Genomic DNA, 13,592 nt, shown 5'->3' on the forward strand with positions numbered 1-13,592 from the left:
TGAGCCGGCCCGCTCGGATCCGGCCACGCCCTGCGACTCAGGCCCAGCGTCGGTCCGGCCGTTTGTAGCGGTCCCCGGGCCCGTCTTCCTCCGCCCCTGAGCCCCGCGCTGCTCGGCTCCGCCCCTCCGCGCATTGTCGTCGGGGCGGGGGCCTGAACTGCCGACGCGGTCGCTCTGTCCCTTGTGGCTTGGTGGCCGGCGTCAATTGTGTCCCCCGCCCGCCCGCCCGCCCGCCCGTTTCCCGACCCGGCGGCTGCTCCTCTCGCATCGGGTAAGTCGGCGAGTAGGAGGTCGCCAGGGAAGGGGGAATCTCGGCCATGGTGTTCCCCAGGGGGGTGGAGCTAACTCCTTTTAAAATATGGTTCTGCTCAGACAGCCGAGGAAGAAAAGACCTCCTTAAATTGGCCTCCACTTCCCAGCTAACCTCAAGCCAAGCTCTGATTTTCGGATCTCTATTTCCCCCATGGGGGATTTCTGGTCAATGTTATGTTTACTTTTCTGGACATCCCACGCTGCGGGAAAGCCCTTTGGAGGGAGCGGGGCGGCCCCAGGATGGCACCGTCCCACACCTCCCTCCAGCCCACTCTGGATTAAGCTGAAAGTGGGCATGCTGCGGACATGAATCCAAAAAGTATTTCAGCACCTAGAAGAATTATCTACTTTTCATAAAGGGGAGCATGCAGGGCTTTCATCGCTTCTCAACAGTTGCATGCCATTTGTTGATTTTTTGACCTAATGCAATTGGCCTTTTCAACTTTCCCTCAAACTATTGTGACACATTTACTTGGTGAGAAAATAGCTTATTGCTGTACCTTATGGGGGGAGAAAAAGGATCAGATGGTGGTGAGGTAGAAATTGCATCAAAGCCTCAGAAAAACTGATCGTTTAATTGAGAACTTAGTTCTTTCTAACTAAATATCAGGTTCATGTGCTGTGATAGCATAGAGGTCATCTGTTGCAGTTTTCACTCAAGTTTTGAGTGTATTTGTAATTTGCTTGTCCAAAACTAAAGTATTCCATCTGCATGTCAAATACTACCATTTTATATGCTAAGTTATAAAATTAGTTTAGTTTGGTAGGACAGTAAGTTTTGCGTATATTATGTTATCAACTTCCACCTGAACTAAAAACATACTTTTAAATTACGAAGATCTGATGATGTCCAGTAAGGTATTTCCAGTAAGGTACAATAAGCATTTTAGCCATGCAGCCCAATCAAGTTTAATCTCTATCAAATCACACTGTTTTTAGATAATCAGTCTGTTCTTTATACAAGTGGAGTACTTTACATAACGTAACTATCTACGTTGTACCATAAACAGTAAAATACTCAAAAAGCATTTGTCCCCGACTACTTTTTAACAACAATTGGCAGATCCCTGGAAAGGTGTTGACTGGTGCCATGGTGCTAATAGACACTGCATTGGGATCACTGGGTTAGAATGTTGGATTACAATCCGTTCGAATCTCTAGTCTGTTATGGAAGCTCACTGGGTAATCTTGGTCCAGTCACACACCCAGCCTAATCTACTTCAAAGGGTTTGCGTATCCATTGGGGAAAATAGTATGGTATAAATGAACAAATAAACTGCTTGATATATTATACTCTGTTTTGATTTCTGATGATAATTTACCATGTGTATAATCCTCGCTTCATGCATAAATTAGGAGGAAGCATTTTTTTTACTGTAAAAGAGTCAATGTATTTGTAAATTTAAAAAGATTCCAAGATGAATTGAATCAGCATGGAACAGCATCTTTTTGTGCAAAAAACAGGACGTATACTTGCGTTCGAGGGATTTGATCTGGTCCATATGGAGCTGTTTGGCAAAATATTTAGATATGAAATTAAATGTAAAAGGTTAAAATTATTCAGTTTGACAGCATGTGTATATTAAATCAAGCTTGCTCTGTTTTAGAAAAATACCTTTGGAACTGATAATACCATGGAGTCCTGGCTGACAGACCAAAGGTAAAGAGGTTTACATGATATTCTAATTCAATTTCAGTTAAATATGAATGTGGTTACAATGAATATGGTTTAACTGATGTATTTTTTGTTCAAACAGCAACTTAGATTTCATTTTTATGCCTGAAAACTATTTGGTTATATTTCATTTTGATTCTAACCATATGTATCTGAAAGAAGTTTCTATGTGCAGTATGATAAATGTGTAATTACATTGTTGAAAAGAGACTGTCTCACGACTTGTAGTAGAACTAAATTCTTTATCAATGTATTTCTAAGCAAACCTGTTCAGTTCAAATGTTAAAGCTTGATTCTAAACTGGCAAGCATAAATAGTTTATCTATGTAATCCTCCAGATAAATAAATCTATTTCTCAGTGTGACCCTGTGTGTGGATACTCCAATCTAAAGACTATAACCTCTAAAGACTAGAACCATGAATAGGCCATACATATCTTTCTACAAACCTGAGAAAAGCCCCAGGTTTTCAGATAAGTTTGAAATTTTAAAAATATACAGTGAGGCTCCTGTAGCTTTTAAGAAACAGATGCCTTCTGTGGCTATTTTTAGACAACCGTAACAGTTTTGCCAAGATTCAAATCATGGTTACAGTCAGTAAAGGATAGAGGTAGGGGAAAGGGACATTTTTAGATGTATTGGGGCCTTTTAGAGAAGACTTATGGGGTCCAGGCCATTAAAGCTAGTGCAGTGTAGTGGTTAGATTTTCAGACTGGGATCTGGGAGCCTTACGTTTGAATCACCACTCTGCTCACTTGAGGACCTTGGACTAGTTACAGGTTCTCAATCTGTAAACCCTTAAGGGCTGTTTCTGTTAATTCTCCAAGGTAATTTACAATCTAGCTGGCATAGATTGTGTGTTCTTCAAAAAATGAGAACTCCCCCCTCCCCCCCGCCATTTTAGATTTGGCACTTGAGTGGGCAAGAGCATTAGTTAAACAGGTAGTCTATGATACAAAGTAGCAAACAGACATAATGATCTCACCAGGGTACTTGTCTCTGGACAACTTAAGATATAAGGTTAGTTCAGCAGCTTATCTATATTTTCTGGAAGTCAGCACCATGGGGAGAGTGTTTGCCCTAGCTAGAAGTAATTGTTTGCCTTCTTCCATATGAGAAGATGCTTTGCGCCTGCCCTTTAAAAAATTGATACAATTGAACGTATGTTTTTTAAAATGTTCTTTTTATCAAAAGTTTCGCAACAAAAGTATATGCCTTCTGCTGTCCAGATTGTCTGGAAGAAATTACTAGTGTAAACTGGACCATTTGCTACTGGGCAGAGATCACCAAATCACAGGCATTGTAGCTCGGTTCTGTGCACTCGTATGTAAATACAGGAAAATGTGGGAGGCAGCTGGATTCTAGGCCGCAGCACACTACGTATTCTGTCAGCTCTGTAGGTTTTTAGAAAAATATTTCTCCCAAAAGGGGGAATGTTACAATTTTCTTCCAGGTTTTAAAATCTGAGAGATTGTCTGATTTGCATAGTATTCAGTTACGCGTGGGTAAGGTTGTATATACTGTACTATTCTAGAAATGTATAATGCTGGTTTCCTTGATAGCAATTGATTTATTATTATTTCTGTTTTGTGTACTGTTCTGGTCATTGACCATTAAAATTTAATTGGTAATTGAAACTGAAAATATAGTGCCCCAAATTCAAGAGAATACCTGACCAATACCTTCTCCCTTAGCACCACCCTTTGTCTCCACCCTGAGGAAAGGAGGAGTCATTAAGCTTGCCACTCCTGTTAGAGTGCAAAGTCAGCCCTGAGTGTTTTCTTTTCAGCACTTGCATTTTGAAGGCTGGGGGTGGGATTTGCTTAGAAAACATACATGGTGTTTGCTAAGGAAATCACATGTCAGGTGCAAGAGTGATACCTATTGTAAGGGGAATAAATATTAGAAAAGTAAGAGGCTTGCCATGAACACACCAAGAAGAGATAAGCAATGGACTCAGATTAGTAAAATATTTCCACACGTTACCGACATTTGGTAGGATTGTTCTTAGTATGTAAACATTGTTTCTTGGATTGGATTTCAACATAACAGACATTCAAAGGCAGTGTGCCAATGCCTGCCTCTATCCTTAGAGGTCTCCCATCCAAATACGTGCCTGGGTTACCCTTTGAGATCTGACAAGATCAGATTAGCCTGGACTATCCCAAGCCAAGGCAACGTAAATATTGTACTCTTCTTGTCATATTCTTGTTTTGTGTAAAAGTTAGTACAAGAAAGCACATTATTTTGAATATCAACAGTTATTGGTTCAGTTGGCATAACTGACAACTTAATTTTATATTTCTTTTTAGCATATTATCCCCTCTGCTTATTCAATATGATAAACATTTGGAAGAAATGAACGAACAACTACGGTACTGTCAGGTATGAGTTCTACATAGAAATAGTAAACCAGCAAGACAGTGAAGACTAAAAGTTTAGGATCTTTTCAAATGAAAGTGTTTTTAATGTTAAACATACTAAATCTTGTTTTCTTGCTACTGCATTGTAAATTGTCCTCTTTTTTTATTGATACTGAAGCATCTTTGTGGTTTTGGTTCTCTTCTTCGTTTTACTGTATGTGATCCGAGCTCTTAGAACCTATTAAAATGCTTACCTGTCCTGTGTGACTCCCTTTAGGAACAGATGGGCAAAATGAGACTAAAACTTGGACAAGTCACCAAAGAAAATGAAAGGTAGGTTCACTTATCAATACATGTTCTACTCATGTTCTGTGATCTAAAGTAAAACAAATATTGTTTTGAGAAGAATTTGATAAAATGTCACCTTAGTTCAGATATTCCATTGCATAAAAATAGGAGTTTAACAGGTTTAACTTTACCTTTAATTTTTAATCAAGCATATAAAACGTAGGCATAAAAGCAGTAGTGTGGTTTAAAAACCAATGTAAGTTTGTTCATACGATCATTGGCTTTTAAACCACACTACTGAAAATAGTTGTTTCAAGCTGAATGAATAGATGACAGTCCAATAGCACTCTTTTATCCTGGAGAAATCTCCCTTCCCATAGCTTTTGTCTTCCTTTGGCTATTAACAGTGAATCCTGCTTTCGGAACCAACAGCAAAACACACAGCATCTGAGTATAGTAAGAGAAGAGGAATTCACTTCAGTAAGAGCAGAACAGAAAATTGGCACTGTGATGCCCTCAGCATTTTCTTGACAGCACAATCTTCTGCTATTGTTTTGCAAAGGCAAAAATGATCCAGTGCCTATGGTTGTGGGCTATATTTCCACAGACTATATGGATGAGATCCATGTGCTGACCTGGTGCCTCTGCGTCAACTTCCCTAGGAACAGTTGTTACTACTGGGATGACTTTCAGCTTATTTCTTTGACACACAGTAGAAGTTACTATATTCAAATAGCTGCTTGTAGGCACATTAATTATTTCTGTGCTATGTTAAAATCATGGTCAATAAGGTATCTGCAGGTATCTCTACAATAATACTGTCATAAATATGTTTTCAGTTCTTGCACATGCCTCCTGCATGTCTCTATATGCTTATAACTTACAAAAAATTTCAATAATTATAAACTTGAAAAGTATTTCATTTGTAGCTGATGTTCAGTTAGCAGATACAAATAAGCTATGCTCACTATGTTGAAAGCAATTGATTATTCCTCTGCTTACAGGTTGCATGAAGAACTGAAGGAGGCTGTTGAAAGGCATTTAGAGACTCTACCATCTGGTTCTCCTTCAAGAGATGTTATTTTTATGGATGAAAACCTAGTACAAAACCTGCAAGAACAGTTACAGCTTGCAAATAAAGTGAGTTAAACATTTATATTTCCTTATTACTTTGACTGTCTCTTTTGAATGCCAGATTGCTCTATTAAATCCTCTATCTGTGAAAGCATCCTTTTTTTGCCAGAGGTCATATGCATAGCTTCTTTTAAAAAAATGGTTAAACAAGCTTTTAATTGCAGGACTTACAAGCTAATGTCAAGTCTGTGAAGTTCAGTACACCTCCCAAGCTAAGTTCTTCAATGTCTTGGAGATGGAACAGTAAACTCTGGGTTCCCCTTGAGTGGCAGCAAAGATGGGCAAAATTCTAAAAATTTAAAAAATGCAAATGCATAGAAATGTTTCTTACGATTAATATTTTGCTGCTTCTTAAAGAGGACACATAGCCAGTACATGCATGGGAAGCAGAGAAACATCATTTTTGTAGGAAGCAGAGTGATTTTTCTCTGAAGTCAGTGTATATTCTATAAATAAGGAAGTCTGTGCTGCCCACTTTCTGAACAAGAACGTAATTACAAAATGGAAGTAAAGTTGCTTTCTTGGATACTCAACTAGTTTTTAATTTTTGCAGGAAAAGGAGCATGCATTAGAACTTTGGCGCACAGCTTCACAGGAACTGGAGCAGCTGCAGCAGACATTCCATAAGCAAATGACAGAAGCCCAAATCCATATTGCTGAAAGCCAGAAGCAAAAGGTAATGCCATTTCTATTGATCTTTGTTTTTCAGTACAGCATCTTTATCTAACTTTCATTTAAATGTATAAAGCATCTGATACATTTTGAAAACCAGATGTTAGAAGTGGCATATGTTTGTTATCTTAGAGCATCAGATTTTGGTCCATCTTTGGGTAGTCATATGATTCCACTGTTGATTTACTCAGTTCTTTAAGTATCTAAAAAAAGTCCAAGAATTGTTGGTTCTGGTGGAATTGACATGCATGAAGTTGAAGAATTACATTGGTTATGTCCCAGCCCCTCCCTTTGAATAGTTTTTCACAAAGCCTACATGCCTGCATTCTGAACAGTAGGGGGATGGAATCATGGCCAGTGTTGGCTGCATGGCACTGACTGACACAGAACCCACTTCCACTGCAGATACAAGGGCAGTATAGTGTCAGGCAGGTGTGGAGCAACTGCCATAAGCTGGGTTGCCTCCTGAAGCACAGGTGCCTAGCCCAGAGGCCCCTGTAGTCTTGCCTCAACCCAAATTACAGCCACACTGAAAGAAGCAGAATATTACTCTTGGATTCCTTTTAGCCACAGCAGTGGTGGTGTGTCTAACAGAAATGTGGCAGTTCTCCTCTATTGCCATCTCCAATGAGCCATCAGGAAATGGGACTCACACCTTCAATATTGTTAGGGCTTTTGAGATAATCCTGCTAGGAAGCATAGTGAATGGAACACAGCTCTGACTCTTTAGCTTTGCTGGTACTGTTAGAATTAAGTTGCTTTCCACTGGTCTCAGGTACACAAGAGAAAGGTGAGCAAAGATGAAAGGGCCCATAGGCACCCTCCTCCAAAGCTCAGACCCATAAAAATCTACAGCAACTCTGTATGGAATGTGCCTCAGTTGTGTTTTCTCTGAAATATCTGTCTAATGGTTTCATCTGTAATAATCATACTTAGATATTTAGCATAAAGATTTATATAGGGTGATACATTCTTTACATTGTAATTACATGCTGTGCATCTTCTTTTGTAGGGTCAATTGACAAGCTTTCAGCAGCTAACAAAGAAACTGCATTTAGCCAATGAAAAAACAGAGTCAGTAAGTGAAAAATTCTGAACATTATATGATTTTTTTAGCTTAGGTCATCCAGATGCTCATTAGAGGAAGACAAAGCAGTTGCAGACATTCCCAGAACATATTCTGGACACTTCTAATATCCCATTAATATATGGGACTCTCAATGTGGCCAAATCTGTGGATAATTAAATCCAGAGAGTGGAGCAATGAATAGACAAAACAAATATTTCTACAAACCTGAGAAAGCCCCAAGTTTACTGAAAAATATGGAAATTAAAAATTATTTGGAATTACCCTCAAATAATAGAAACCATGCCTGTAGCTTTAAGGAAAAAAGACTGCATTACAAAAGAAACTGAAGAAACAAAAATATAAGAAATATGCGACTCTGCACCACCCAAAATAGATTCTCACCATCCATATCAGCACATGATCTGCCATCCTCAGACTTATGATTGGTGATTACATGAATATGTAAAGAATTGCCTCTGTTTTTTTCAGGGGGTGGTGTGACATGCCAGCACAGTAAAGTTAGACATTTTCCGATTTTTTGACACACTGAGTCCACAAGGTTTGCCATCAGTGGTGTAGCCACTGTTGGGGCTGTCTTATGTTCCTCCCCTTCACACCCTGACCAGGACACTGCTTGGTATGACATGATAGTTCCTCTAGAAGATAAAGTCAGGATGTGACCCGTGGTGGGATTCAAACAATTTAACAATAGGTTCTGGTGGTGGGATTCAAATAATTTAACCACTGGTTGTTTACAAGCACCATTTTAACAACCGGTTCTACCAAAGTGGTGCGAACCTGCTGAATCCCACCACTGGATGTGACATACTGCTTCTGTATGTGAAATAACACCATAATTGTCGAACATAATTTTATTGGTTTACAATTTTTATGCTATAGCATTGGTTTACAATTTTTGTTCTCTTTCTCTCCCCTGCTACAGGCATGTTAGATGATCTGGGCTTTACGGAATGAGCTTCAGTTAGTATAATGGGAACAGAGAGTTTGAGTGGAACTATCCAAAGTGAATAAAGGCAGTTCTGTTCATATTAAACCAATACATGGAGGGAGTTGTTTATTTTGGATATAAAAGCAGTAGGAAGAAAATGATACATTTCCAAGGGGTAGGCCAAATTATGCAAACAGCTAGGTTTTAGAGATAAATATGAGGCTTAAAATGAAAAATATTAGTTAGGTGGATATAGCCATAGTCAAGTTGTCAAATGGTAAAGGCTGAGCATAGGTCTTAGAAGAATCAGTAGTCAAAATAGAGCAGATTTTTAAATGTTACATTATTGCTTCAAAACACTCAGGCCGTTTCCGCACGGCCTCCCTGTCGCCTCCACGCCGGCGAGAATTCCGCCGGCGTGGAGGCGAAGGCCGTTCGCATGCACGCATGCGAGCGGCCGCAGCAGAGGCCGGCAAACGGCAGGCGGCTCCGCACGGAGCCGCCTCTTCTCCCTGGCCCGTCCCACTCACCTTGTCCCCGTCGTCGCCTGCTGGCCGTCGAAGCCCCGCCCACGCTGCCCTCCGACCTCCAGGGGTCGGAGGACAGCGTGGGCGGGGCTTCGACGGCCAGCAGGCGACGACGGGGACAAGGTGAGTGGGACGGGCCAGGGAGACAGCGTGTTCCCGGCGGCGCGGTTCGCACCGCACCGCCGGGAAGACGCTTTCCCCCCAACAACAACCCTTTAAAGGGTTGTTGTTTAGGGCGGCCTGACGCCGCCCTGGGGGGAAGGAAGCGCAGTCAGGTTGGCGCTGCTGCGTTGCAGCAGTGCCACCTGTGTGAACGGCGGCCCAGGGGCGGCGTTTTTACCGCCCCCAGGCCGTCGTTTTTGGCCCATGCGGAAAGGGCCTCAGATGTGTATACATGACCATTAAAAAGTAACATCTGGAGTTGGACTTGGTGTCAAAGAATATGCTTGTTGCAGTATAAAATATGACCTATTTTGACATAATATGGTAAGAAATGTATTTTAAAACTTTTTTTCTTGTAGGTAAATCAACTATTTCTAAAGACTGTAAAGGAACAGAATGTAGAACTGGAACAACAGCGTAAGCAACTGAGGTAGAAATGAGACTTCTAAAACTTTGCATTTTGTAATAATTCTTAGCTTCATTAAGCTAGTATTATTTACATGCCATCAATTGTATACCAATTATGGTTATTAGTGTATCTGGAGATAATTGTCCTGACCTTGGCATTAAGCTATACATGATGATTAGAACTCCCAGCATAGACTAAATAATTGTGGGTAGATTAGGAAATGGAAGTGTTTAATCCTTTTTTCCTGGTTTTCTCATATTGAAAATGCTCCCCCAGTTACTTTTAACCCTATTTGATAAAGAATCTGTAACAGGATAACTTGCAAAATGAGCATATTGTTTAAAATATTTGCTTGCACACACACACACATCTTCCTACACCTTTGAGAGTGGACGAAAAGGACCTCTTTACTATCCTTGTTCATGGGTGTGCCTGAGAGTGTATTATATGTGTGGTATGTGAAGTATGGAACGTATATGTGTGCACTCAGATTGTCTGCTGCGTGTTCAGGTTACAGGAGCATATCTGTCCCTTTGTTCTTTCTTCAAAAACTGCCGGTGTTTTAGTACACATAAAATACTACAATATATTCAGCTGTATAATTTTATAATAGTTATTTCCTTATCGTTTTATTGTCTGCTTTGCATGTATGAGGGGTTTAACAAAGAAAATTTGCACAGTGATAAATTTTGAGAATAAAATTCTTACCTTTATAGAAGAATTACATTTTGCGGTCCTTTTGGAGTTGACTTTAGGTAGATTTTAAAATTACACTTGAAATTGAAAGTGCAATTAGAATATTCTGTATTAGTCAGAAAAATACATGCATAAATAATTGATCGCCACCGTCTTTGGAGCTTTTTGTTGCATAAGTAGCATTGAAGGAGAATGAATAAATATTTTAAATATTTTAGTATAATGGTTTTATTTATACAATGAAGTTAAGTGCAGAAACATAGTGGCTTAGTGCATATCTGATGGATTTTTTAAACTATGTATGGAAATTGCTATAAAATTATGTAACCCTATTAAGCATTGTATAGATATTTGAAAATAATACTTTAAGGATGCAAATAACAACAATAAATATTTGCTGAAGGCCATACATTCTGGTAAACACTTTCTAATAGAACTGAATGCCTTCCTTTGTCATGCTGTGTATGTACAGCTTTCCCCCCCCACAAATAACAAGGCAGGCTTCATATATTATGCAGTGGTAGCTGTCGATAGCTGCTTTCTTTGACATTGCTCAGACCTACTTTAATATATGTCTGGGCTTGCTAGACAGAAAATATCCAAATTCATGCTATGCTTCCCTGTGAACAACAGAAGCTATAGGGAAGATTTTCTATGAGATGAGCCACTTGCAAAGAGAACCAGCATGGTGTATAGTGGTGTCTGACCAAGACCAGGGAAACCCAGGTTCACATTCCCAGTTGTGCTATGGAAACTTGCAAACTTGCAGGGTGTCCTTGGTCCTATTGTACTCTCAGCCCTGATTCTGGCTAATATTTGGATGGGATACCTCCAAGGAATAGTAGGGTCGTGACACAGAGGCAGACAATGGCAAACCTTCAAATGTCTCTTGCTTTGAAAACCCTACATGAACGCCATAAGTCAGTTGTGACTTGACAGCAAAAAAAGCCACTTGCAAATACCGTAGTACTTACATGTAGTTCCTGCCACATAGCAACAGTTCCTAGTAGTAATCTTACTACCACTGCATATCGGGTGACCCTCAGAAACAAAATAGATTAGTGATAGACTTTTCACTGATTCAGTATAAATATTTTGCTTTATGTTGGGAACAGGTTTTTTAATGACAAAATTGCTTTTAAAATCCTTGCTAATGTGAATTTCTATCTTAGCTGTATTTTTGTGACATAAAGAGCATAAAGAAGCAACTATAGAAATGTTTCCTCTTAGTATATTGTCCCTAAGATATAGTGATTAACTACTTAGTTTTCTCATGGTAAACAAAAAAAAAAACACCCCATGGTATGAAACAACTACCAAAATCCATTGATTTTTGTTATCAGGGTTCTTTGTTACCCCAGCCCCAAATCATATTGGGGTACAAAAATATCCACATAAGGGTTTTTAAGTTTGTTGTTTAAAAAGAAAAAAACCACTTATCTAGGAATGGTATTAAGTGCTCTGGAAGAATCCAGCGCTCCCTGATGGCCTTTTTTAATAGCCTGAAGAGCACTTACTTTGTCATAACAAGATACATTCTTGGGATAGCAAAATACCCCTGACACAATCAGCATTAACAGTTATTAACGTTAAATGTTTAGTGCCTCGTGTGAAAACATTTTCAGATTCTGGGTATTTGGGTATAGTAAAACCCCATGTTTTTGCCACCACAAATAGTTTTTGGCATTGGACACTTACTATGCCAATATATGCTGGAATGTGGCTTGTGATATGAATATACTTCAGAGTACAACTGAAGGTTTTTTCCAAATACCTTAGCAGTGTTAAAATGGGAGATGCAGTTCTGGCGATTGATCGTTTGAAGAATCTACTGGTATTCTTACAATCCGGGAAATATAGTGACGCGTATCTATGTTATTTGTGTGCAGGCAATCCAGATTTGACTTGAGAACTGCCATTTCAAAAGTTGACGAAATGACCAAGCTGATCGAGGATTTTCAGACCCAGATGGACAAAAAGGTATTCCAGGACAAGTTAAGGTTGTTCCTCTTGTTGCAGGTTTAAATAATTAATTGGCCTTCATTTTGTTGGCTCATGTGCCATATATTTGAGCAACAGATCTCCCAAGCATCTTGAATAATTTTTGTGGCTTTCAGGAAGAAGAAGTTCGAGCTGCTCAAGAAAGAGAGGAAGCATCAGATAAACGGCTGCAGCAATTGCAGTCTAGCATTAAACAATTGGAAACAAGGTATGGCTGAGATTTGGAGTCCAAAAAAGCAGTGCAAAGATCCTGTTCTTCTGTTAAAAAAAAGTAACTTTCTGATAAGTACTCTTGTTTGTATGCTTATATGTTCTCTGTGCTCAAACAGAGCTTAATAGAAGCTTGTCTATTAGGTTGGTGGTGGTTTTTTCTTATCGTAAATTACCATGTTTCTAACCTTTTTTCAGGTAAGCTTCTGTTTTTTACTTTGATGCTGTAATGCAAGACCTCTTACCTCTGTAATCTAAAAAATCACGGGACACAGCACATACAATGGTCTCTACACTCATATCCATAGACATACCAGCAAAAAGAACATAAGAACATAAGAACAAGCCAGCTGGATCAGACCAAAGTCCATCTAGTCCAGCTCTCTGCTACTCACAGTGGCCCACCAGGTGCCTTTGGGAGCTCACATGTAGGATGTGAACGCAATGGCCTTCTGCGGCTGTTGCTCCCGATCACCTGGTCTGTTAAGGCATTTGCAATCTCAGATCAAGAGGATCAAGATTGGTAGCCATAAATCGACTTCTCCTCCATAACTCTGTCCAAGCCCCTTTTAAAGCTATCCAGGTTAGTGGCCGTCACCACCTCCTCTGTGGCAGCATATTCCAAACACCAATCACACGTTGCGTGAAGAAGTGTTTCCTTTTATTAGTCCTAATTTTTCCCCCCAGCATTTTCAATGAATGCCCCCTGGTTCTAGTATTGTGAGAAAGAGAGAAAAAATTTCTCTCTGTCAACATTTTCTACCCCATGCATAATTTTGTAGACTTCAATCATATCCCCCCTCAGCCGCCTCCTCTCCAAACTAAAGAGTCCCAAACGCTTCGCAGCCTCTCCTCATAGGGAAGGTGCTCCAGTCCCTCAATCATCCTTGTTGTCTTCTCTACACTCTTTTCTATCTCCTCAATATCCTTTTTGAGATGCTGCGACCAGAACTGGATACAGGACTCCAAGTGCTGTCGCATCTACTGCTTTCTATATAAGGGCATGACAATCTTTGCAGCTCTTTATTATCAATTTCTTTTCTAATGATCCCCAGCATAGAGTTTGCCTTTTTTTACAGCTGCCATGCATTGAGTTCCCATGGAACTATCAACTAAGACGCCTAAA

The 13,592-nt window shown here is 39.8% G+C and overlaps 1 protein-coding gene across 2 annotated transcripts in view; it reads left to right on the top strand.

Annotated features, from left to right (window-relative positions):
- Positions 1-4: 4 nt before the first annotated feature.
- Positions 5-13,592, top strand: part of SCLT1 (sodium channel and clathrin linker 1) — a 43,633-nt gene continuing 30,045 nt past the window's right edge. The window contains exons 1-10 of one of the 2 annotated variants that reach the window (XM_048509286.1): positions 5-271; positions 1,920-1,972; positions 4,299-4,371; positions 4,627-4,682; positions 5,642-5,777; positions 6,325-6,447; positions 7,456-7,521; positions 9,510-9,580; positions 12,145-12,235; positions 12,373-12,464. In XM_048509286.1, coding sequence (XP_048365243.1) covers positions 1,947-1,972; positions 4,299-4,371; positions 4,627-4,682; positions 5,642-5,777; positions 6,325-6,447; positions 7,456-7,521; positions 9,510-9,580; positions 12,145-12,235; positions 12,373-12,464 — 734 coding nt within the window. In that variant the 5' untranslated portion in view covers positions 5-271; positions 1,920-1,946. Of the gene's footprint in view, positions 272-391; positions 788-1,919; positions 1,973-4,298; positions 4,372-4,626; positions 4,683-5,641; positions 5,778-6,324; positions 6,448-7,455; positions 7,522-9,509; positions 9,581-12,144; positions 12,236-12,372; positions 12,465-13,592 lie in introns of those variants that run through there. The other variant, XM_048509287.1, reaches the window with a different exon arrangement.

The sequence above is a fragment of the Sphaerodactylus townsendi genome, linkage group LG10, assembly GCF_021028975.2.
Source record: "Sphaerodactylus townsendi isolate TG3544 linkage group LG10, MPM_Stown_v2.3, whole genome shotgun sequence".
Classification (NCBI taxonomy): Eukaryota; Metazoa; Chordata; class Lepidosauria; order Squamata; family Sphaerodactylidae; genus Sphaerodactylus; species Sphaerodactylus townsendi.